The sequence below is a fragment of the Coenobita brevimanus genome, chromosome 26 (genome assembly GCF_032717465.1).
Source record: "Coenobita brevimanus isolate Jiangsu-jjx chromosome 26, ASM3271746v2, whole genome shotgun sequence".
Classification (NCBI taxonomy): domain Eukaryota; kingdom Metazoa; phylum Arthropoda; class Malacostraca; order Decapoda; family Coenobitidae; genus Coenobita; species Coenobita brevimanus.
In genome coordinates, this window is record NC_136979.1 from 12876844 (window position 1) to 12904556 (window position 27713).

The window sequence follows — 27713 nt, forward strand, 5'->3', positions numbered from 1 at the left end:
TATTTTTTTTTTTTTTTTTTTTAAATGTGACTGACTCTGGGCATAGGCTTCACAGCCTGCTTTCAAATCCCAGTAGTCCTCCTACGTACCGCATACCTCTACATGTCACCACTTCGGTGCTGACACCCACCGCGTATACTGAATACATGCTAGGGCTGTTTCATACAGGACTGGTGTATTGGTATTAGCGGGAGTATTTTTACAACATGTCGGCGGGCCTTCTGGTAGATCAGTAAAGTCTGATTTTTGTGAAATTCAAATCCTTAAACTGTTCCCTGCCTCAGCGGGATTTGAACCCGGGTCCGTCAGGACTGCAGGCCAACTCTCTACTGATTGAGCCACCGCCTCCTTAACCCGCCCCGTCCCGGCAACTTTTCGACCACTGGTACCCCCCAATCCCGGGCAATTTTCGACCTTTTTTTTTTTTTGCTTAAACTTTCGCTTTTGGTCAGAAACAATGGCCGGTGGCAAAGAAAGTGGTCCCTGGGGTCCCTAATTAGCTTAACCAGGTATGCGTTGGTCCCACCTGGCCCCGTGTTCTCCCTATGCGGTGTGAGCATCAAACGTTTTCTATGGTATTATAAGTTTGGGAAACCAATGAAAGTAAGTAGAAATGAATTTATTACAAACATAAAAACATGTGATAAAAGAGTATATTGGATTTTATACAAAAATAGAGCAGAAATAACCATTGTACCATCGTGAGAAACGAGCAAAATCGGCCAACTTGGTTCCCATGAATCGCTAACATTCTAAAATCATGATACATATAATTTTTTTACTTACATAATACTTCTACAATAACATTATACCATTTTACATTATATTGAACTGTTTTTACGTATTCACAGGCCTTTTGATAACATTTAGTGTAATGCTAGCGCTAATTTACGTAGTGAGTGAACTCGCTGTGACTGATGTTTCAACTCGTATTGTGCTTTTTCTACTAACATAATACCTTTCTAATATTATTATACACTTTTCAACTTTATATAACTGTTTTGAGATTATTTCAGGCCTTACGTAAATATATAGCGTAATATTAGCGCATAGTAACACACACGGTGAAGTCGCTATGACAACTAATTCAACTTACAACCTATTTTTTTACTTATATAATTATTCTACACTAACATTGCACATGTAAACACTTGATATAATTGATATTACATCATTTCTGAACGTACGATGGAACTTAGCGTCATATTTGCGCGTACTTACACAGGGAGTGTTATCGCGATATCATTTGTTTCATCTTACACAAGTAATCAACTTTTAAAATACCTTACTACTAACATTACAACATCATCCACTGTATATAATTCCTATCACATACTTACTGACCAGAATGTGGGTGTACTCGTGACATCAATTATGACAACTTACAGTAATGTTCAACTTATACGTTTTATTCATGCTAACATTACACCCGTTTCCACTTTATTTCCTTGCTATCACATATTTACTGACCAGATTTACACAGTGGGTGTAGTTTTGATAACAATTCTTTCCACTTACACTAATTCTCATCTTATACATTACTTTTCTGAAAAAAATAACACCCGTTTCAACTTTATATTTGACTTAGCACCTACTGACTGGCCTTACCATTATCATGAGCGTCATTTCGCCTTCCCACACAGTTTCAGAAGTGTACGAGATTATGATATTCCTTGAAACAAGGCTGAAGGCACAACGCAACATTGCACTCGACACACTCGTATCTTGTGTCTTTTCTCTGCATTGATGGTCTGACTGTCGAGTGCTTACATACATGGCAGCGACGCTGGGGTTTACGACGGTTTGGTTCGGAAGGGATTGCGCTGGGGTAGTGGCGGGCTGCAAGACGCAGGGGAGTCTGAGCAGCACGGGGGGCGCGGGGGCGGTGTGGGGGTCTTTCCTGGGCATGCTTGGCGATTATTTCACGTGCCAGCTCCCTCACAAACCCCTCAAAGGTCTCGGATACTCCGGTGGTCATTGCATGCAGGTAGTGGGCGTTCAGGACCGTGATGTCGAGCAAGTGGAAAAAGAGTTTCTTGTACCACTTCATCGTTGTCCTGGCACAGTCAACACTTGAAATTATCGAGTCTGACTGATCAACTTGCCTCATGTTCAGATTATAGGCAAGTACAGACTCTGGTTTCCATACGTTGCGCCTCCTCTCGCTACGGTGATCCACGGAGTCTGTGCGGTGCATCAGGGGGCTGTGAACAGTTGATAGGAGGCAAACTTCCCTGTTGTGGTTCCACAGGGTTGCAAGGATGTTATTGGCCTGGAAGAAAACCACCTCATTCTTGTCAAGTTTCCTCCCTATCTTGACCATATGGCGACGGTTTCTCTTGACTGTACACAGACTCCGGTGTCGTGTTGGTGGAGGAACCTAGCAAGAAGAGGGCTAGTGTACCAGTTGTCCAGGTACAAAACATGACCACGATGAAGGTACTCTTCTATCATTGTCTTCACCACGGCCCCAGAGAGTCCTATACTCCGATCTTCTATTATATCTGTCTGTGCGCCCGTGTACAAGACTATGTCTTGCACATAACCAGTCTTACAGTCACACATAACAAAGATCTTGAACCCGAAACGGTGTCTCTTGCTGGGTATATACTGCCTAAAGGAAATATTGCCTCTCCACAACACAAGACTCTCGTCTATGACGAGGTCTCTGTAGGGATAAAATGAGGAGCGGAACATTTCCCGTAAATGATCAAATACCAGCCTAATTCTCCTCATTTTATCGGTGTTATTTGCATTGGCTGGATCATCTGCATCAAAAAAGTGGAGGCGGCCGAGAATAAACTGAAATCTATTACGACCCATCACCTTTCCAAAGAAAGGTGTTAGGATGATTGGGTCCATTGTCCAGTAGGCAGGAATTTGATTTTTCCTCACCACACCCATCAAGATTACCAGGGCAAAAAATAGGAACATCTCTGATATAGTCACGGGAAAGTCATACTGTTCTGCATGCTTGCTTGTGGTTCCTAGGCGTTCACTTTCAAGGCGCTGGGATTGTGAAAATATATTTGTCTGTTCTACTATGCGCCCAACAAACGCCTCATCAAAAAACAAGTTGAAAAAATCTAACCGTGACGACCCAGCATTTACACCTGGAGCCGTGCAACCTGACCGCCACTCCTCAGTGAACTGGTGAATGATGGGAGTAAAATTACTCCCATCCTCCCAGTTCCACGTGACACCACCGTCTCCAGCCACGTCACCATCGTCCCCTTCGTCAGGGTGGGGAGGTGAGGGTGGTGAGGGAGGTTGGGGAGGTGGAGAGCGGTTCCTCTCATCACTCGCACTTCTCTTCCCTCTCCCTTTTCCTTTGCCCTTTCCCTTCCCTTTCTTTCCTTTCCCCACATCCTGGGGCTGTGGGGAGGAAGTTTGTGAATATTCAGGGGCGAAAGAAGTGCTGGGGAGTGACTCAACCTGCTCTCCCCTAGGCCTACGAGCACCACGTGCTCGTGCTGCCTCCCTCACACCACTGGCCCCTTCACCCCGCACTACCCCCACACCACTCTCACTTTCACCCTGCGCTGCCGCCACAACACTTTCCCTTTCTCCCAGCAATCCCACCACACCACTTGCTACTTCCCCAGACAAAGTACTTGAACCATACCTTAGGTGTCGTCTCGCCCCACCTTCTGATCCACGTGGTGATATTTTTTCCTTTCCCAACCACTCGGCGATATCACGTCCTAGGCCTCCGTCATCCTCATCGTCCTCATCCTCGTCCTGATCAGAATCGTGATGGAGAGATAGCTGTGCACGTGGTTGGGGAGCAGCCTGGCCTTCCCTTGCCTTACGGTATGTCACATACCGCGTTTTTCGGGGCGAAGGGACCTCCTCATCACTGCTACTTATTTCTTCCTCTGGCTGGACGTAATCGCGATCCACCACATCATCATCGAGTGGAGAATCACTGTCTCCAGTGAAGGCTTCCAGGACGGATGCAATTTGCTCATCTGAGAGACCTTTCCGCGCCATGTCTGACCTGGGTCACTGCTGGCAGGTGAGTGACCGAGACAAGGGCGAGCGCAGGTCACGCGGGGTCTAGGATGCTGCCCGCCTGGCGGCAGGTAGGGGAGGCTTGGGTACCCGGGCGAAACGAAAATCTCCCGCGAATTTTGAAAATTGTGGAAATTATGAACCTTGCAATTGCAGGACGTTGAAGTACGTCCTCGGGACTGGCTGTGACAAAACGTGAGGACGTGGAAGTACGTCCTCGGGATGGCGCGGGTTAAAAGCAGTCTTCCTTAACCTCTTTACAGGTTGATTCTTTTTTTTTTTTTTTTTTATTTTTTTTTTTTTTTTAACAGAAGAAGGAAAAACAAATTAATTATTTAAAAAAATCCATACACCAGATTACAGGTGTCCGTCATCATAAAAAATCTGTAACACTTGGGCTTGAACAGCCATAGGTTGAAGTTTTGGGGGAAACCACTCTGGGGAAGCGAGTTCCAAAGAGATACACTTCGCGAAATAAAAGAATTCTGATAGGCAGAACTTCTGCAATATGTCAGTATGACAGTTCAGTCATGAGTGCTACCAGACTCTGTGTAGCGCAGGGGAAGGCATGGAGAGGTGGCACAGTGGATGCAGCTTCATCTGAACATTTGCCATAAAAACATCTATGAAGTAATGCAAGGGAGGCAACATTCCTTCTTACTTGAAGGGGAGGTAGTTCATTTGTAATAGTAGGGTTATTAATAATTCTAACAGCCTTGTTCTGAATTTTGTCTAGTTGTTTTAGTGCTACCTATCCACATCCATTCCACAAGGTTGAGCAGTATTCCAGCTGAGAGTTCAGATGACTCATTAAAGCTAGCTGCTCATCAGTGAAGATGTTATGGACTCTGTACAATAATCCAAGTTTCTTTTAAGTGGTTTTAGCAAGTGATCTAACATGAGAGGTCCAGCTTGAGAGTAGTGTTATGTGAAGCACTGAGAATTCTAATACTTTTAGAGATAGGAATATTAGCAGCATTGAAGGTAACTTAGGAATCAGGCAATATCTGTCTGTTAGTAATTTGTATATACAGGTACAGTATTTGGTTTCACTAGCATTAAATGAAACAGTTATTTTGTCCCCAGTCAGTAATCAACGATAAGTCTTGATTTATTGAGATTGCTGCACTGAGTTGTGAGTTAGAGATACTGAACTTTGCAAATAGGTGTTTAAGTGTGAAGTCGTTAGTCATCTGCATAATAATAGATGGGATTATGGATGACAGATAAGAGATCATTAATTTGAATAAAGAATAGGGTTGGAGCCAGAACTGATCCTTGTTGCATGCTGGCATTAATTGAGTGGAAATTGGAATATACATCATCTACTTTAAGTCCTATCTTTCTGTCACTGAGATACGAGGAAATCAGAGGAACAAAAGATGTTTGTCCATAGCTGGGAGTTTGGATACCAGGGAACAGTGCCACACTGTGTCAGAAGCTTTAGAAATATCAAGGGCTACTACATGAGTTTCTCCATGTTGTTCAGTTGACAGATAGATGGTACGAGTCAGGAGATTGAGTATATCAATAATGGATCTTTCATGGTGAAAACCATATTGTCTCTCACTAATTAAGTTGTTGGATTCAAGATGTTGAACTGTGTGCTTAAAAACTGAAAAAAATTCAGTGTAGTTAGCAAGAAAATTGAAATTACATGCTGTACTGCACTCAGGTTGATTTTTCTTGTAACAGTACTGATGTTAACCCTCAGGGAATCCTCATCCAGTAGCTTACATCATTTTTAAATTTGTTTTTATATATGTGAGCACAGTTGTACATTGCAGCTTCAGAGGTTTGTCACATAATTGCTGACTTGTGGGATGACGGTTCTTTAGTTGCAAGAAAGCTCATGATTATGATGATGGTGTACTAACTGTTGACCTCACTGTATACTTTAATAAGTTGGCTTTTTTCTCTCTTCCAGTGACCAAATTCATTCGAATTGGCATAGCTGATAAGAATGACAACCCTCCATTCTTCGACAAGACTCTGTACGAAGCAGAAGTAGATGAGAATGAGGACATACAACATACTGTCCTTACCGTCACTGCCAAGGATCTTGATGAGTGTATGTATCGCCTTTTTCACTAGTACTAACTCCACTTTTGTAGTTGTTAATTTTTGATAATTTTTGCATTTTTGAGCAGGTGGAGTTTATAAGCACTAAATTTTCCTTAAAAGTTAGCTCTTCCTCTCCCCTTTTTAAAAACTTTTTGTTCTCAAGTCCACAGTAAGGTACAGAAAAACTTACTATTAAATTGTTATTGCTATCTATAAATCTGATTTGCTAGTTATCCCTCAGTTTACAGTACCAGTGTACAGAAAAAGTTGATTTTGGTACACATGATTGGCATGTACTATGGACTACTTGTATCAATATACAGTACAGTACTGTAGTCTGTTATCAGATGCTGTAATTTTTATGTCAAACAGAGTAAAGTGTAAGTTACTGTACCATACTTTTGCTGTGCACCACTGAAGATTATACAATGCTGAAGTGGCACAAATGAGGAGCCTGTGTGTGACGTCATTGTGTATCCTTGGTGGAGCAGATTTAGCATCCACCTGGGAGCCAGACCTTTTCAAATTTCCCTGCATCTCACCATGAAAAGGACCCTGGTCCAATCCTGTTGAGGCATTGTCTGCCACAGTGGGGTGTTTGTACTGTAGATCAGCAGTACCTACACTGCCCCCAGAAGGTAGTTGATTATCTATGGCTGGTGGATCTGTCCAACCAGAGAAACTGGGGTTAAGCAACAAAAATAACATTAGGATGATGCTTAAGTATTTTATTCATTTACAGTGCTTTGCAAGTAGGTGTAAAGTTTCAATAAGGCTTTAAAGTTAAACTTGTATGGAAAAGTTTGCATGGTAGAAATGTATTGTAAGCTTTTAAACATGACAAATTTTTATTCTAGTCTCGTACATTTTACAGTAATTAAATAATAATGAGTGCTTAAACTATGTCTTCTGTTTTGTTCAAATTTTGCAGCCTCTCGCATCCGTTATGAAATTACCAATGGTAACATTGGAGGTGCCTTTGCGGTGAAGAACATGACTGGGGCCATCTATGTGGCAGGGCCTCTTGATTATGAAACACGGAAGAGAGTGAGTTCAGGCTTTGTTTTTGTTTTACTTATACAGTTATAAATACTTTTCTTGTAGAATTCCAGGGGAGTTAAATGACTGAGACATTAGGAATTAATATGTGTGTGTGTGTGTGTGTGTGTGTGTGTGTGTGTGTGTGTGTGTGTGTGTGTATTTACGTATTTGTAGTATACAGGAATTGAGCAATGCTCATGTTGTCCTGTCTCCATATCCACATTTATCTAGTCTACTTTTACACACATGAATGTTTTTCGCCTGCACCACCTCTTTGTCTAAGTCGTTCCAAATATTTATATGTTTACCTAATGTACCTAATTGTGATATACACGAGATATGCTATGCTCGTAGGTTCCCGTTGCTGTTTCTCAGTAAGTCAAATTTAGCTTTAAACTTGTTTAAGTTTTTAGACTGGATGATCTCTTTGTCCAGGCTATTCAACAGGTTTATACTTCTATAAGGAAAACTATATTTCTTGATATCCTTCAAGCAGCTTGACTTCTTCAATTTCATTCCATGCCCTCTTGTTGCTCTTTTATCTCATACAAACAGATCTTCTCGGTCAATTTTATCTACTCCTATCATGGTCCTGAACACTGCAATCATGTCTCCCCTCTTTCTCCTTTCCTCTAAGGAAAGCAAATCCAGCTTTTCCAGCCTCTCTCTGTATGACAGATCTGCCAGACTGGTGACCATCTTGGTTGCTGTTCTTTGTATTTTCTCAATCTTGTTTATATCTTTCTTTTTATGTGGGGACCACACTGCCACTGCATATTCAAACCTGGGATGGATCATGGCCACTATCAATTTTTTCATCATCTCCTCATCCATATAATGAAATGCTACTCTTATGTTAGTCAAGAGTTTATACGTCTCACTAACCATCTTGTTAATGTGTTTTTCAAGTGGCAAACTATCTTGGACCAGCACTCCCAATCTTTCTCTTCTCTCGTTTTTGTGATTAATTTGTTACCTAACAAATAATTCAGTGATGGCCTTCTGGTACTTTTACCCATTTCCAATATTTTACATTTCTTTATGTTAAATTTCATTTCCCACATCAGGCTCCAGTCATGTATCCTATCCAGATCCTCCTGCAGCATTTTACAATCCTCCTCAACCTCTACCTTCCTCAAGATCTTTACATCATCAGCAAACAGACTTGCATAACTGTTCAGTCCATCTACCATATCATTTATGTAAATCAGGAACATTACTGGCGCCAACACCAAGCCTTGAGGGACTCCACTTGTTACTTCCCTCCATCCAGACATCCTATCCTTTATTACTGTCCTCATTTGTCTGTCTCTCAAAAAGTCTCATCCATTCCAGGAGTTTCCCCTTCAGTCCTCCTGTCGTTTCATTTTCGTTTCGTTTTTAAAGGCTCCAACATGCTTGCATGTGTTGACCTTGGTCACCTAATGGCGGCTGTCCATGCTGCACGATCCATTGCAGCCTCCCTGTTCAGTCCCTTAACCCTGAGGTCACACTTAATGACCTCGTCCCACGTCTTTCTTGGTCTACCCCTCGTAACCCCACCCCCAATATTAACATTTCTCACCTTCCCCACCCAATTATCATCCCCCATCCTCTCCACATGTCCAAGCCATCTCAATCTACCTCTCCTCATCACAACACCAATACACTCCAGTCCCATCCTACCTCTCAACTCTTCCATCGTGAACCCAGCCCCCCCAGACCTTGGACGCAGGGACGCACTACTCATCCACCTAATCATTGCCATTTCTGTACGTCTGAGCCGGCGAATATCCTCCTCCTTCACTGCCCAGGTCTCACTACCATACAGCATTACACTTCTAACACATGCTGCATACAAAGACCCCTTAGCACATAGGGAGAGTCCTCTCAATGTCAGGAGAGGCAAGAGCTCCCTGAACTTCTTCCAACCACTTCTCACCCTAGCCACAGAGCTAGCTCCAGCCCCACCTCCAGCACACAACATGTCTCCCAAATAACAAAACTCTTCCACACACTCAAGAGATTCACCAGCAAGTTCAATTCTTTCACGTCTGACAATCTCCACCTGCTCTCCCCGACGTGCCCTACACATAAAATCATCATTATCTCGAAGTCTACCTCTGATACCACTACATCTCTTATGCACCCATTTATCACAAACACTGCACAAGATGGAATTACTTCCCATGCCCTTGTGGCAAACTGCACATGGCCACTCTCCCTCATCTTTGACAGTACCGCCACCAACCCTAGATATAATCAGTTTTGTTTTATCTGCATTTACCCTTAATCCCTGAAGCGCGGGTCATTGTGTTTGCGACGCTTGCCAAAAAGGACATAACGGCGGATCGTCGCGTTTGCGATTCGAGTTAATTTTGAATAAACGCGGGCAAGGATGTTCCAGCTGGTATTGTCTATCAGTACCACCACCCTTTAGCTACAATTAGCATACTTTATCTTTGTACTACTCACCTCCGTTTTTGCCAAGTATCGCGTTTTCCCCCCCCCCCACCACAGCCCGGCCAGCCTGGCTGTGATATATGGCAGCGCTCTGACTGCTCAGAACTGTAAATCTGCGCTCTCCTCTCACAAGCAGTTTATGCTAATAGGAAACGCTTGTTTCCCCAGTTGTCACACTAGCTTTTTTTCGCGCGGTTTGCCCCTGTTTAGCGTCAGTTTACCGCAGGCCTTCACAGTGACATTATGGCAAGTTCTAGCTCTTCCGAGTCAGTGCGAGCAGCTGACAGGAACGAGAATAAAGTGACGGGCGTAAGGCAGAATAAAAAGCGCTCTGCGGTGATCTTTTGGGAAGTAATATGATTGAAAATAATGTAGTATATGTGTTTTTAGCTGTGAAAATGGAAATGTTTGTTAAGTGACGGGAAGACCGCCGCCGCGCTGCATGTCGGCCGTATGCTTCGTTGATTTTAGCCTTATTTTCAATGCTTATTGTACAAATACGGATTCCAAACTACCTGTATGTTGTAGTATAAAGTTTACTGTGACAGAATGAGGCTGTGGTAGAGGGGAAACAGGGTTGCTGGAGGTGTGAAAGTGAAGATTTTGTTACCCAACTTTGCAAGTCTCCACAAGTCATTGTGTAGTCCATGAAGGGTCAACACCTGTCTCTGGAGAAAGCTGAATGTAAGTACTATCTGCCATAAAAATTATAATGTTCTAGGGTTAATCTCTGATTTTTGGCAAATATTTTCCTACAGGTACTCAGACCGCAATAAAACCCTGCCACACGGGGGGGGTTCGGCTGTCGACGGCCGCGTTTTAGGGGTTAAGCCCTTGTGCCCCATACCATCTCTCCACTTCCTAAACCTTTCCTCCGCCTCCCTTTCGTTCTCCGCAATCAACACCAAATCATCAGCATACAACAACTCCTACGGGAGTCCGTTTCTAAAGTCACGTGAAAGGGCCATATTAGTCTCTTATGAGGTACCTTGTCGAAGGCCTTCTCTAAGAGTAAGTACACACAATCCACCTAACCATCTCTCTCCTGTACAACGTCAGTCGCTCTTGAGTAAAAGCTCAACAAGTTGGAAACACATGACCTTCCACTTCTGAATCCAAACTGACTATAAGCCAAAATATTCATCTCTTCTAGATATTTAACCCCTTAACCGCGGGTATTGTTTTGGTCTGACTGTCCTCTCCCGCGGGGGTTTCAGCCAAATGTAAACAAACCTTTAAACCTTAATAACTCTGCACAGAATAAAGCTAGAGAAAAAAATAAGGTACCATTAGAAAGTACAAACCTTCAGCTTTCCATTGATGTAGGTTTCATGACTTCGTTGACTTTCACAGGACGGGGAGAGCCGTTAGAAGTGAGGGGTGTGAAATAACTATTTTACGCCCCACACACCAGTACCAAATGCCAACCACTCTCTCATAATAGTAATATAAACATATATGAACACTGTACATACGATAAACACCCACTCTGTGTTCACTGAGGTTGGTAAAAGGCACTTCCCTGCGGCTGCGCCCGCTCTTCACTGCGGCTGCGCCTCACTTCACTGCGGCTGCACCCGCTCACTGACGTTTCCTGCGATCTTTTCATTCTTTCTAACTTCTAATATTATTTTACATATAATATGGGCAATGTACATTATATTTACAATGCACTTATTACTATATTGCGTCACTGGCGCATCACAGAATTACGTAAGTGCCGCAGAATTCCACAAGTGCCGCAGATTCTCTGATTACAATATCACTTATTATACTGGCCAATATTTCCTTTATTTTCTAGGCAAAATATCCCTTATTACTACATTATCCATTATACAATTATTGGCAAAGCACGTCACTGTCGCATCACTATATATCACTGTCACTTTCAGTATTTACTCAGAGAGTGGTACTCGGCAAAGCACGGAGTTACACATAGAGCGACTTGGCATTCAAGGCACTGGTGTGTGCTCATTTTTCTCGTCGTAGGCCTTCGTGTGGTGGTTGAACATACTCTGCAGCGGCCCTGTGACAACCTGCCGCCTGCTTTAGGAGGCAATTTCACAAGCTGGTGCCGGCTCATGTAATTGCGGCACTCAAGACGGTCAGGTTGTGTGTCAGAGTGTCGCCTCGGGATCAATGCCGTCACCTGACCAAATCGTTCAAGTAGCTGCTGAACGACAGTCTTGGAAAACTGTCTCAGTGATGGTTGCCTTATGCCCCGACTTGTGTCTTGTAAAGAATGAAGGCATTGAGCATGCACATATCGAGCATGTGCAGGCAAGCCTTCCTGTACCATCGGGTGTTTCTCCTGAGACAGTCTATTTCGCCAATCATCATATCAGACTTATCAACGAGTCTCATATTTACATTATAATCAATGACGGCATCAGGCTTCATGATTGGCTCTCCGTCCTGTAGCTGACCTTCCCAGTTCTCTTCATTCCCCCTTGTGGATGGTGCTGATCATATTGACAACCTTCTTGTCATGCCACCTGATCGCAAGAAGCTTTTCTGACTTCTTCAGGTGAACATCTCCCCTGGATGATGATGATGCTTCGGGGAAACTAGGCCACTCTCTCCTATAGCTCCGTACAGTGCCAACAGTGCCAATGCCGTGTTCAGCAAGGTATTTGGAGAGTTTCGGTGCTGTGTAATAATTGTCTGTGTACAGCACATGATTACCACCAAAATACCTCTCCATCAGCACTTTTACAACGGAGCCAGAGAAGCCAAGGGGGTCTTTCCTGTTCACATCCATTGTGCTAGCCGAGTAAATGACAAAATCCATTATATACCCTGTCTCACAGTCACACAGCACAAAGAACTTTATCCCAAAGCGGTGGCGTTTGCTGGGGATGTACTGCCTGAATTTGAGACGTCCTCTGAACAATACCAGGGACTCGTCTATGACGACTTTCTGCATAGGCCTGAAAAATCGCATAAATCGATCCCTAATCTTGTTGAGGAAATCCCTCACTTTCCACAAAGGGTCAGTTTGGGACGTGGTTGTCATTATCAGCGAAGTGCAGGTACCCAAGCAGCTGTCGGAACCGATCCCGTGACATATACTTCCGAATATGGGGATAGTAGTTATGTCATCCACGAGCCAGTACTCCTCCAACTCATGTCTCTTTATATGGGGCATCAAAAACATGAGTGCAAAAAAACATACAGCTCTCTGATCCCGACAGGCAACCACGACACTTGCTTTGGCGAGCCAATAGGTCCCAGCCCTTGTGCTGCACACTGAGTTGCATACCTATTGGTCTCATCGCTGACATGCTGCACAATTTCATCATCAAGGAAGGCCAGGAAGTAATCAACAAACTCATCACCTGCGTTGCATGGGAAGGCAGGCTGTATTCCAGCATTTGTCATATCAAACGGTGGATTGTGTGGCTGGAAATCTCCACTGTCAGTCCAAACAAATGCATCAACTTGCCCTGTGCGTGGTTCAGTGGCAGGGGCAGGTTGCATTTCACTGCTTTCCCGTGAGAAGGAGCTGATGTAGAGGCAATGGGTGAGGCAGGAGGCAAGCGGGAGGTGGGTGAGGCAGGAGGCAACGGGGAGGGGGTGAGTGCGGGGCGGTGAGTGGGGGGTGGCGCGGGTGAGGGAACTGAGCGGGGGCAGGAGGGGGGTTTCTGACCTGGTGCGTGGTGAAACTTGACCCTTTCTACCCCGCTTATCACCTCGCTTATCGCCTCGCTTATCGCCCAGCTTTGCCCTCCAACTGCCACGCATCCCCTTTGTTCTAGGCCTGCCTGCACGGCCTGCACGGCCTGCCTTCCCTCGCTTTGCAGGCTTTGGTAATTCGTACTCCTCAGATGATGTAGACTGAGGAGAGGGCACGACAGATGATGATGATGATGATGTGAGGGCAATTGGGCTAGGGGAACGGGAAATTGATGGGAAATGCGTACTAGGGCCTGGTGTGGGAGACGTGAGCCTGCGCTTCACTCCCTTCCCACGTGCAATACCAGATTTGCCCATAGGAGCCTTTCCTTTCCATTTGTAAGTTGGGGGTGGGGGGGGGGAATCAACACGATCACTTTCATCACTGTCACTATCAATGGAAAATGGTTCACCACCAATCACTGCCAAATCATCACTGCTTGCTGTGAGTGTGTCACTTTCACTGCCACAATCAAGAGTAGTACTTACTGTTTTGTCCAGCTCATTTCTAATTTCAGGAGTGCTCAACCCCTTCTGCCTCGCCGTCGGCAGTTCCTTTACCGGTGTAGAGGTAGAGGGAACACTAGCACTAAACATTGTAGAGGAGGAAGCGAGCGACGATGAGTCGGGACGGAGCGCCATTATCACGCACAGAGCTGGACAGATACTGACTGACGCGGGTCAGGGCAGGGGTGGGGGGGGTCCCCTTGGGGTTGGAGGAGGGAGATGTGGGATGGCTGGCGTGAAAGAACTCGACAGCTACTCTTGCGTGAGAATATTTGCGCGCCGGGAAAACGCGCGGTGTTCAAAATATTCACGATCATTCCAGAATGCCACCCGCGGTTTGGTCCAGTTTTGTCGCCGTCATTCTGGAATGACACCCGCGGTTAAGGGGTTAATCCATCTGTCTTTCAGGATTCTCTCACACAATTTTGTGACCATGCTGGTTAGAGACACTGGTCTATAATTCAGGGGTTCTTCCCTGTTTCCTCCCTTATAATTGGTACCACATTTGTCCTCTTCCATTCTTGAGGCACTTTCCCCTCTTCCAGAGAACACAGAATTAATCTGTGAATTTTATCCACCAGTTGTTCTCTGCATTCCTTCAGTACCCAATTAGAAATTCCATCAGGTCCTGGGGCTTTCCTTACATCTTAAGTTTCCAGTAATTTATACACTTCCTGTACCTCCACTTTTATATCTTTTATCATTGGTACATTTCTGATCACTCTCTCCCCTTCCACAAACTCCTTTTCATTAGTGAAAACCGATTGGAAACACTTGTTCATTATTTCGGCTTGCACTGCTGCATCTTTATAGACCTCTCCTCTTACTTTCAGTTTGGTGATTCTATCCTTTTGTTTCAGTTTGCCATTAACAAATCTATAAAACAGTTAGGGTTCATCCTTACATTTGTCTATTATACTTTTTTCAAAATTCCTTTTTTCTTCTCAATGTATTCTTGTGTGTGTGTGTGTGTGTGTGTGTGTGTGTGTGTGTGTGGTTTTAGAATTTTTTGTATAAACATTGTTTGTATTTAGTTTTTTATTATAGATCTTTAAGACTTGAGGAAACATTGCTTTGCCATTTGTTACATTACAGTACTGAATGCCACAGAAATTCCCTTAATTTGTTGATTAAGGAGTCTCTGTCTGGCTGGTACTCTGACGTCAAGTATGTAGCATCAGCATACATTGCAGTTCAGCATTGTCTCTTCTATATAGTCTGTCTATCAGTTACAGGAATACCAACTGTGGTTCATTGAATGGGCAATTGCGGTAGAAAATTTTCAGTTTTTGGTGAATAAAAAAATCTCAAACGCTATAGACATAAATAAGTATCCAGCCAAATTTACTGCTGTAAAACATTTTTAAATTATTTGTGCATAGTCATGTGCAGTTATTATTATTATTTATTCAGTTGTTCCAGTTTCAGTTAACTTATCATCATTATTATTATTATATATATATATTTTAAGTCTGTTTTGTCTTTAAACAGACTGACCTGGAATATAATGTTTGTAATTGAAATATTCATTATGTGTATGGAACCTTGTACAGTAATTCCTTGCTGAACACACTTTAACTTATAGGGGCTGATATTATGCCCTTCCTCCCCCTTCCCCCCCCCCCACCTATTTTTTAACCAGTGTCTTTGAAACTTACAATGTTATAGATGGCATTATTATGAGCTTTGGGGGAAACATCATGATAGTGTTATTATTATTATTTTTTTTTTCAAGCACCACAGTTGAACTGCATCTTCTCCTTTTATTGAATCAGTCTCAGTTTTCTGTAATTCATAATTTTCTGTATTAACTGTACAAAATAAATATACAGTGACCCCACCAATTACATGGGTTCCATTTGCGATTTTCACCATTTAAACAGAGAGAAAAACCCTTCTCTGCTTTCTGTTATGCGGGAAAGAATCTGGTTTGTGCAGGAAAACTTCAGAAATGGTTCCCTTGAGGGTTTAGAGGCACTGCTCATTCCCCCTCATCTAACCCCCAGGCTAAGATACACCCTTTCTCATCACCCAAGCGTCAATCCATCCCATCATGATAAGTGATCATCACTTATACACTATACCACTTTGTACACTCTAATAAACCCTTTTTAATGTTCAATAATGTTCCTATAGATTGTATGTTTACCACCATAAATACCATTGATGATTTGAGGGTGGTAAAAATTTTGCAGGAGAGCCAGAAGGAGGACTTTGGGAAAGCTTTTGGATTTCACCATACCAGTTAGACTCTTAACATGGGTTTCTATGGTATCATTTGTGCAGTCCGTGGAAAAATTCATTGATACATTAGCTGCATAACTGGAGGGGCCATTGTACTTGAATATTTTGTAAAATGTCAGTTTAACCCCATGGGTACCATACATCTGCTCGTGTTATAGTCACTGTGTCCCAGATATATTCCATTTTTCTCTGAAAGCACTCAGCACATTGTTTTTTTTTTGCCATAGCTAAATAAAGCCGGAGTCATGTACCATCAGGCTCTTAGCATAGGTGCACATCTTCATTTTGAAGGCCTCTGAGTCTGTGGGAGGTTATTTACTCTTTAACCTGGGACACAAGGCCACTGCATCTGGAAGAAGTATACCTGACTTCCAATCCTTCGGGACACTACCTTCGTCCCAGGCCAATCTGCACATCTTCCACATTCATTCTACTACTATCTCTACCTCGTGCTTCAGCATTTCACCACACACTCCATCAGTTCCCATTTTGACTTTCTTCATTGCTTCTACAACTTCCATCCTACTGATTTCTTCTTCTCCTCTCACATGCCTCCTCCTCCAAGCCATTCCCCAGCCACTTATACTCACATTACTTTCATTCTCTATGTTCAACAATTCCTTAAAGTGTTCTCTCCATCTGCTCACTTTTTCTCCCTTCTCCACTAGCAATCTTCGGTTTTTATCTTTCACTCCCTGACAAACTTCACTGCCACCCTGTCTTTCTCTCTTCACCACTTTCCGGAACCTTTTCTTACAGTCCCTCCACTTGACACTCAAATTCCTTCCAAATTCCTCATTCACACTCTTCTTACTCTCTTACTAATCTTTTCACCTCTTCCTTTCTACATATAACTCTTTCTTCTGTCTCTCACCTTCTTCCACATCCCTGTTTCTCATCTGCCCACTATATGTTTTCTTCTTTTGTACCACAACCTGTCTCACCTCTTCGTTCCACGATGCTGTTCCTTGCACCCCCTTTTGTCTTCTCTTCACCCCACACACCATTTCACATGCCTCACATATTTCATCTGTGAATATCTTGCACACATCTTCCACGTCCTCCATCTACTCCAATCCATATTTACCCAATCGCTCCTCCACTTCTCTCTTATATTCAGCCTTTTTCTCATCCTTTGATAGCCTTTCCACTCTCCATGCATCTACTCCTTCCTCCCATCCTTCCCTTCTTCTATTTCTCCATTTTACTTGGACCTTGATTCTGACCACCACTTGGTGGTGGTCAGAAAGTCCACTCCCCCATGCTGGTCAGAAAGTCCACTCCCCCAACCTCTATATGCTCTTTCATCCATTACAGACCTTCGCATCCTTTCATCCACACACACATAATCCATCATTGCCTTCCTTTCATTCGGTTCGCCACCCACCCTTCTCATCACTCGCCATGTATATCTGTGGATCATTTTGTGCTTGAAGAAGGTATTGGCTATCACCAACCCCCTCCCGGCACAAATGTCCACTAATGCACCGCCATTCTCATCTATCTCAGCAGGCACACCCCACTCACCAACTATTCCATCCAACTTCACATTCTCCACTTTGCCATTCATATCACCAATCAAAAACACTCATTCCTTCCAGACTTTTCCACACACACTTCCACATTTGTCCAGAACTCTTCTCTCACTCTGCTTGTACGATCTTGCGTTGGCTCATACATGCACACAATCGCCCACATTTGTATTCCAACTTTCAATACAGTCAGTCCTCCTAAATCGCATGTTCATAAAGCACGGATTCGTAAATCGCGGCTAAGTGGCCGTCAGACTGCCGGCAACCTTAAATCACTTAAGTCACGAGAATCGCGGACCTAGGCACCCAAATGGGCCTTTTCTGAGGAGAACCGTAAACTGTTTCATTCAAACTGAAAATCGCAACCCAACAACCAATCACCATGCGTCCCTGGTGGCAAGTGTGCATACTAATGCCGCCATGTTGTTGTTGTTGTTTTTGTCCCGCCAGTCCGCACACTTCAGACCATTGCCGTGGAGTACTAGAGCTACCTGCCTTTTTTTGTGCAACTTCCCCCCCTTCTCCTACCTTCCATGGCCCCTCCCGACATAATGAACGTGATTACTGAGAAGGTTGATGATGCTGAGGCTGTCGTGGAGGCTGTTATAGAAGACAATGAGCACTTGGAAAGGCAGACCAACCGTGAAGTGAGTGAAGTGAATGTGCAGGAACTTGGCAGGCCTTCTATGAAGGAGCTCAGTGATTTGCTTTTTTACGTATACTTGGCCAAGGAGATTGTGAAATCCATTGAATGTGATGAGGAAAGGTGTAGTGAGAGTATTGGTTATCTAGAGAAAGCTGTGCATTTTTACAAGGACTTGCATAATGGCAGAGTTAATGAGAGACATCAGGAACTCATCACCCACTATTTTGCCCGGATAAGGGCAGAAGCTGAGCCTGAACCACAGCCTGGTCTTTCACGCACTGAGGACGTGGATGACGTAGCATCTGTCATCTCTGAGGCAGACTTGGAGGGTTTCATGAGGAAGGTATAGGAGCTGGAGACGGGAGAACAGCATGAGGGAGCACCCCCACCTCACGCTGAGAGGTTCTGAGTTATTCCCAGCACCACCCCACACCATTCACTTAAGCAAATTTCGTCATAGGATTAAGGTGAGATCCCTTAACATTGCTTATTTCTATTTAATACATGCACTGAATATTCCTAAATTTGTATATTTGTGTTTGATGGTGCTGCCTAGATAGGTGTAGGTTGGGTCCTGGGGGGGCAGGTTGGCCAAAGTCCAGACCCAAATTAATTTTTCACATGATAGTTATTATTCATAAATCACGGAATTCGTAAATCATGGCAGTGGTCCAGACCCAAATTGCCGCAATTTATAAGGATTGAATGTATTGGAAAATAAGAGAGAAGAAAATAAAGGAGCTCAGCAAACAGAACAGTAACAAAAACGACATAAAGAGGGGCCATTGAAAAGGCTATCCCGATAGCATCATCAGTCGCATTCCCAGTCAAAAGAATTCCCCATCAAAACATCAACGATTCTTAGTCACAAGAATTCACACTTTGGACGATTCTGCGTCAAGCTTACATTATTATTATGCATAACAGATGTTTATTTATTTATTTATTTATTTATTTTTTTATATGTCCGACTCTGGGCATAGGCTTCACAGCCAGCTATCAAGGCCCAGCAGTCCTCCTACATACCATGCACCTCTACATGTCACCACTTCGGCGCTAACACCCACCGTCCATATTGAATACATGCTAGGGCTGTCTCATACAGGACTGGTGTATTGGTATTAGCGGGGGTATTTTTACGACATGTCGGCGGGGCTTCTGGTAGATCAGTAAAGCCTGATTTAATGTAATTCAAATCCTTAAACTGTTCCCTGCCCTAGCGGGGATTTGAACCTGGGTCCCTTGGGACTGTAGCCCACCTCTGTACCGATTGAGCCACCGCCTCCCCCTGGGACTGCCTGTTGGTAAGATTATATACAGTGCTGCTGCTGCTTCTCTACCGAGCTTGAATATGAGTTGGAGATCGCATTCTCCAGTGACCTTGACTGGGTACAAGGGAGGGGGACACTGGATTTAGGCTTAGGTTAGCTTCTTTTACAGCTGTTAGGCCTTTTAGATTGGCTTTAAACTTTTTTCGGACTCACTCAGGTGGGTTTAGGACATTTTTCTTTTTCCTATGGAAGGTTTAAAATTTTTGGTTTTTGCTTAACTTCAACTTATTTTTGCCTTTTATTTTCTTTGTTTTCCATTTTTTAATATATTATGATAAGTACAACTATCCAGCTTTAAAATACCAAAACTAGCATTCTATCATGAAAAGTGTATTTACACTCCTGATCAAAGCAAAATACCACGGCGTGAAGATGCAGGTTAGCGTGAGAGTGGCTGATTCTAGGACAGACATAATCTGACTGGGGCTAAAACCTGATTGGGTTGATGAGGGTACAGATGCTCCGTCATGCAATCATCGTGCAGCTGCCACATTCAGATCTCTGTTTTGTTTCATAACCTCCATAACACCAGTTACTTTCCTTCAGTGCTCCATTCTTCTCTCCACTTCTTCTGCACATCTAAATCTCTCACTCAAGTATCAAGTACTTAACCCTCGATGAGAGAGTTTGTTGCTCTGATGAATATCACAGTAACATTTATGCCAGCATATAATTTTTTTAAGAATTGCTTTTGGACTGTAATTGCATTTAGGTGCACCCATTCACAGTATCAGATACACCCAGATACTCTTTTGGAACCATGAATGATATTAAAAAAAAAAAAAAAAAAAAAAAAAAAAGTAATCTTCCATACTGGAACATAGCAGCCATCTAAAGATTTTTTCAGTTAACATGGTGGTTTTTATGAACACATTTATTGTGGTCCACAAGGAATTACTGTACAGTACTGTATTATAATAACCACAGTATGGATATTCCTGTTTTTGCCCTCTATATGGTATCTTATGTATGAACATATATACACTTAAGTTTCAGGTTTCCAGAGCAGGATGTGAAGTTTGGATGATGTACCAATGTTTTTGTTTGTCCAGTATGAGCTCAGGCTGGTGGCATCTGACAACCGTAATGAGAATCACACCACCGTTGTCATTCACGTTAAGGATGTAAATGACAACCCGCCCATGTTTGACCGCCCGCTGTATGAGACCCAGATCACCGAGGAAGATGACCGCAGCCTTCCTAAAAATATTCTTACGGTCTATAAATACTTTTTAAAAATTTTCTACCCTTTGGCTTGCTGTCGCCACTTACTTTCCCTGACCCCTTGATTGTCTTAGCTACAGTCTGTGTTTGATGTTGTTGCAGTCACGAGCGCTCACAGTGTGGTGCCCCTCTCCCCCCTTTTTTAAAAATAATTTTACAGTCAGCTTACCTATACTGTGGCTGATTGGTCAGCATAGGGAACAGCTTTATGGAAATCTACATTATGGGAAATGGAGACCCTGTGGGAAAAATGGCATATGGTCAACAGTCCTCCCCAAAGTCACCCCAGATGACCCCCACGCCTACCCTGACCGCCTAAAGCTGGCCTTTAATGTACCAAATTATAAAAAACAGTTAAAAACACTGTAACTAGCCGGATGTGTTGAGGTAGACTTTGACATTACCCAGACCACACTGTCTCCAGACACCATTACCCCACACCATCACACAGACCATCATTCCACACAGTCACCTTGCACCACTTCCCAGACCACACCAACACCCACAGTCACCCAAACCACACAATCACCTCACACCATCATCCAGACCACATGATTACCTCACATGACCAACCAGACCTCACCATCATCCCAGACCATCCTCAACACAGTCATCCAACACCAGTGAGCCTCTGAGCAGTCATGTGGCTCATACTATGGCGGATGTGTCTGTGAAGTAACAGGTAATGTCATACTAGACCATATATGGGCCTTGTCTTTCTTAAGTACTGCATTGTGGTCACTTAGAACCCAACCATCATATTACAGGGTACAGGCGATCACTGTTGTAGAAGAGTACATAGGTGAGCTGACTGTAATGTTCATCATTGTTATTATTTTTATTATCATAAATATTATTGTTATTGATAATATTATTTTTGTTGTTGATGTTCATTGTGCCTTCCCACTTGTATAGAATGTATATATTAATGCACATCTACTCTTGACTTCAACACTGCACCAAAGCTTTTAGAGACAAAAATATGCATGTCCACCCTAAATAATGCACACTGAAATTATTTTGACCCTATTTGATTACAGTGAGGTGCATGTGCAGCAGATATAGCAGTTTGATTTTACATTAAGCTTTATGTTGTTGTGGTAAGCATGGCAACAAGTTATCATGTTTACTGTTTTTGTTTTTGTTCCCCGATGTTTGATTGGTGGCTTAGTACGAGCTCAGTCTTGTAGCAACGGATAGTGTCAACGAGGCCACTACCAAAGTTATCATCCACATCACCGATGTCAATGACCGTCCTCCAGTGTTCGACCAGTCCAATTATGAGGCTTTCATTGAAGAGGAGCGCAGCGATGGTTTGCCTATACCACTACTCAAGGTAGAATTTATTCTCTTTTTATTTTTCCCTTTTGTTTTACTTTGAAGTGAGTAAGGAGATGCTTTATTCAGTGAGCAGTAGGAATGTTTAACACGAAGTTACCACTCACCTTTGTGTAGTATCTCATATTTGGTAGGTGCTTAATATTATTCCAAACTACAGAAAACTTGTAACAGAGTTTAGTGGTAGAGCAATATCCTTGTCGGTGTTTTGTTCAGTATGCATATTCCAGCCTTAACCCCTAAAAGATGGGTGTTCGCACATGCCTTCTGAGGATACAAGGGCCAACAAGGCGGGTGTCCGCATATACCGTCCGAGGATACTAGGGCCATAAAGGCAGGTGTCCGCATATGCGGTCCTGGTCCCCACCCTCAACCCCCACCTACCCAAACCTCCATACCCCCTACCACCCCCACCCCATCCCCTACCCCCACCCTGTACAACCCCCCATCCCAAACCCCCCCACCCCACCCTTCATCCGTCACCCCCCACACCCATCCTATCCCCAACCCTCATCCCATAGAGGTAGGAGTAGGTAGAGGTGGCATAAGGGATTAACCACGGGTAGGTCAGAGTGAGGCCGACAGACCTGACTCGATCAACATGGCGGCAACCCCTTTGACAGCTGTCTGACTTGGTTCCACTGACCAGGCGTGAGTGTTTTCATAGTTGCAAACAGAAAAAATGAGGAAGAAAGTAGGTTATGAATGGAAGGAGAAGAGAAAGTAGTTAATGAATGAAAAAAAAGGAAGCATTTAAGAACATAATGGTAAAATGAAGGATGGAAGACAGATAGATGATTTCAAATAATATACATCAGCACATTATGAAAAAGTTTATATCTATTATTCTATATAATATTCAGCTTGACTTTACTAACTCCAGTCATATACATAATGTACACTTACAAATTATAATTCACTCTAAAGATACTCACCGGTGAAATGTAATGGATGGGTCAGATTTCTTATCTCCTCTTTCTTTACACCCAAATGCGGCACAGGTGGTGGGCATTTTTGGAGACTTAGGTTATTTGATGGTGAGTTACAACTTAGGACAGAACGTCTCACACCCACAGCTGAACTACAACTAAAACCAGAGGTAGAAAGAAGTTTACTTTGTTTCTGGCATTCTCCCTGAAGAATACCAGGTGGACACACAGCTGGAGGTATTAAAGGCTTAATAATCTCATGGCCACACCCACGGAGGTAGGATTAGGACTGTTACCTCTATGGGCATAGCCATAGAGGTAGGAGTGCACAGCAATCTTCTTCGTCAAGTAGGTGTTGCCGTGACCTCTTGACTTGACCAATATGGCCGTTTGACAGTTCTCTGGCTTCACCGGAGCCTTCTCACGCCAACTCTACCCTAATCCTACCTCTATGCCTCATCCCCACCCTCAACCCTCACCATCCCCAACCACCCCCCAACCACCCCACCACCCCAACCCTCCCCCACAAACCCCCCACCATATTGCATCCACCGATTATGCCTGTCCTGAGTGTGTCAAAACATTCTGATGCCCATCTTTTATGGGTTAAAGTGCATTTTCCTTTTATTTGTATCAGCATACTTTCAATGGAGAATGTGATTACATTTAAGTACTTGGGTAGTGTGATGAATAAGGATGGAAGTTTGGAGGGTGAAGTGCTTGAAAGGATACAACAAGGAATAAAGGTTGCTGGTTCCTTGCAGGCAGTGATAAGAAACAGGAAAGTGAGCATGGAAGTGAAAAAGTTACAACATAACAGGATTGTGATACCAATTCTAACATATAGAAGTGAAGCTTGGATGTTGTTGGAAGGACACAAGTCAAGAGTGAGAGCAGTGGAAATGAGTTATTTAAGAGGAGCCTGTGGAGTCACATGGAGAGACAGGCTGACAAATGAGGATATAATGGAGCATCATGGTGTGGATGTGGATGTGGATGTGGATGTGATAGAAAGCGTTAGGAAGAACACACTGAGGTGGTTTGGCCATGTGGAGAGGATGGAGGGTGAGAGACTGACGAGGAGAGTTTATGTGAGTGAGGTGGAGGGGGGGAGATGGAGGGGGAGGCCGAGGATGAGATGGAGGGATGGAGTGGAGAGGTATATGAAGGAGGGAGGGTGTGAGTTGGGAGCAGGGCAGTGAAATGGCGGGGGACAGGGCGACATGGAGGCGATTTGTTTGTGGCCACCCCGTACGCGATTGAGGCGTCTGGCAATAGATAGATAGATGGATACCTTTAGTTAACAGTTACTATTTACACACTCACTGAAGTGTTGTACTGGTAGGCAACTACTTCATCATGTATGTTTATATGCATGTAAACTCATTCCGTCTGTAACAAACTTCACCCTAGATGATTGAACATTTTAAAGGCTCCCATATTCACAGTTTCTATTTATAAAAAAAAAAAAAAAAAAAAAAGGATAATTAAACCTCAGGCTGCAGTGGACTCTGAACTGCGTCGTACCCTGGTGCTGCTACTTTGGGCAAAAATTGGTCATTTTCAACTCTGTTTATAGTTAGACACAAAAAGTAAAAGAAAAAGCACATGCAGTTAGACACAAAAGTAAAAGAAAAAGCACATGCATCAGAAGTAACCATTCTACCTACCTATGAGCGTGTTTGTGAAGAGGTAGAGCCTTTTACGGTGTCATGGGAACAGGTTGAAGGGAGGGCATTTTTGGCATTTTTTGGGATTGCTCTGAGTCCTTGGCCACCTCGCCACACACCCCGCACACTCGCCACTAGGCTCGCACTCCATTCTTGGTAGCGCCAGCTCACTTTACTCACCAATTACATACACTTTTCTTTCTTTTCCTTGGTTATTTCACTTGGTACTTTAAAATCATTACTTTACACAAATACATAGAATACAGTCATATTGTGTGATCATATACTGTGAGAAATAACATAATAGTGAATATTGATAAACTTAATTAAATAATGCTAAACTCAACATGATAATTACATTTTCTTTCATTTTCTTGGTTATATCACATGGCACTTCAGAATCATAACTTTTTGATCATAATTCAATAATATTATATGATCATATACCGTAAAAAATAATGTAATAGTGAATATTGCTAAACTTTCGTAAATAATGCAAAACTCAACATGATAATTATATTTTCTTTCATTTTCTTTGTTATTTCACTTGGCACTTCAAAATCATATTTTTTTCAGTCGTAATTTAATAATATTATGTGATCATCAACCATATGTGCTCCATACGTGTCAGCAAGTGGGTTGGTGGAGGGTTAGTGCCCCTCCCCATAAAACAAATAACTCAGGAGTCAAATGGCCACCCCTTATGGGATTATGGCGTCTGGCAATAAAAAAAAATAAAATAAAATAAACCATGAAAAACAGTGTAATAGTGAATAGTGCTAAACTTAGGTACAGTGTATTAAACAAAACTGACCATGATATTTACATAGCTTACACCTATAACTTTCATTTCACTTATTTTTTAGGCACTTACACTTACTTATTTTACACTAGCGGTGCCCGAGGATGCTGGGTGACTCAGAAAACCACTGTGTGCATGGGAGGGCTGATACGTACCGCATTCCTGCTGAAATCAAAGGCGCAAAATTTGAAATCAAAGGGCGCCGTCTGAGAGGTCTGTAGCAGGCTATCGATAGGTCCGCCTCAGGGGCTCTTAGCATCCAAGGGGTTAATAATCAGAAGTTCCATTGAGAACTTAATATTAATTTTTCACTACTTATTTTGTGTCTGGGTTGACTACTGAAATGCTTAGGGTGTCAGGAAATACAGGAGTGGGTTTAGTTACTGATCTGTCTATCTATCTATCTATAGCCAAATGCCATAATCCTATAAGGAGCAGCCATTTGTCTTTGATTTAGTTATTTTATGGAGAGGGACACTAACTCTCTGCCAACCCACTTGTTGATACGTAGGGAACTCCTATGGGTTGGTTATACGGTTACCACCCAGAATGATTATATATAGGTTTGTTGCTTCGGAATACTGGTTAAAAAGTGTGATTATAAATATGTACCAGGGGAAGGGTGATGCCTTGGAAAGAGAAAATTGTAGAAGGTATGATTAGGGAAAGAGTGAATATTGATGAGATGCAGTTTCGGTTTATGCCAGGCAGAGGGACCACTGATGCCATATTCATTGTGTGACAGCTTCAGGAAAAATATATAGGATAGAAAGGGAAGCTTTACTTTGTTTTTGTTGATATGGTGAAGAGTTTTGACAGAGTCCCTAGGGAGGTGGTGGAGTGGGTAATGAGAAAGCTTGGGATCAAGGAGTGGCTGGTTAAGAGTCATTATGGCTCTGTAAGTTGGTGCATGCACTTAGGTGAGAGTGAATTGAGATTTGAGTGGTGAGTTTCCCATGAATGTTGGCATGTATCAGAGGTCAGTTTTGATCCCTCATGGGGATAGGGGGTCTTCAAGAATACTCCCCCAGTATCCCTGCTTGTCGTACGAGGTGACTAAAAGGGTTGGTGGTGGGTTAGTGTCCCACCCCGCAAAAAGAACTAAAACAAGCAAATAAAAAGCCTCGGACCAGGACGGACCACACGTTGACGACTAAGGAACAGACAAAGGACTTTCTGAGGGTGGGACCTGGAATGTGAGAGGAGTGAATGATGAAGTGAAAGAGAGAGAGATTGTTCAGGTGCTTGAGAGGATGCAAGAGTGGATATATGTGGATTGACTGAAACTAAATGGACAGGTGAAAGGGTGAGAGAATGGGAATATGGTTTAGGTATATGTGCGGAAGTTGACGAGAATGAGAGGGCAAGAGAGGGAGTATGTCTGATGATAAGCAAGAAGTGGAAGGAGAATATACGAGAGTATGGAACAGTGGGTGCAAGGATTGTATGGGTGAGGATGAAAGTAGGTATACAAGCGTGGGCGATTGTATGTGTGTATGCTCCAACAGAGGACCGAGTGGCAAGAGTGAAAGATGAGTTTTGGGCGAGAGTAGAAGCATGCATGGACAAATTTAAGAGGAGCGAGAGAGTGCTTTTGATTGGAGACATGAATGACAAAGTTAGGAATGTATGAGTGGATGGAGTGGTTGGTCAGTGGGGTGTGCCAGCTGAAGTAGATGGGAATGGTAGTGCTTTGGTGGACATCTGTGCTGGTAAGGGGTTGGCAATAGCCAACACCTACTTTCGGCATAAGATGATCCACCAGTATACATGGAGAGTAATGAGGAGGATGGATGGTGAACTTGTTGAATGAAAGGCAATGATAGACTATGTGTGTGTGGATGAGCGAATGGGAAGACAAGTGTTGGATGCAAGAGGGTGGGGGAATGGAGTCTCGGACCATCACTTAGTGATGGCCAAGGTAAAGCTGCAAAAATGGTTGAGGAGATGAAGGGGAAGACAGGAGGAAACAGCTCCTGTGAGAAGAGTGGAGAATTTGCAAGATAGTGAGAAAATGGCAGGTATAAGAGCATAGTGGAAGAAATATTGGGAAGGTATGGGGTAGAGCAAATGGAAGGGGTGGAAGACGTATGTAAGATATTCATGGAAGAGATAGGCGCAGCATGTGAGGTGGTTTGTGGAGTGAGGAGGAGATGCAAAGGTGTGCAAGGGACAGCATGGTGGAATGATGAGGTGAAACGAGCTGTGGAACAAAAGAAGAAGGCATATAGTGAATGGGTAGCGGGTAGAGGTA

The 27713-nt window shown here is 43.2% G+C and overlaps 1 protein-coding gene across 1 annotated transcript in view; it reads left to right on the top strand.

Annotated features, from left to right (window-relative positions):
- Positions 1 to 27713, top strand: part of CadN (neural cadherin) — a 481090-nt gene that overhangs the window by 272052 nt on the left and 181325 nt on the right. Inside the window, exons 16-18 of the mRNA XM_080267947.1 lie at positions 5942 to 6085; positions 7010 to 7125; positions 21892 to 22056. Of these exons, the coding sequence (XP_080124073.1) occupies positions 5942 to 6085; positions 7010 to 7125; positions 21892 to 22056 (425 nt within the window). The remainder of the gene's footprint in view (positions 1 to 5941; positions 6086 to 7009; positions 7126 to 21891; positions 22057 to 27713) is intronic.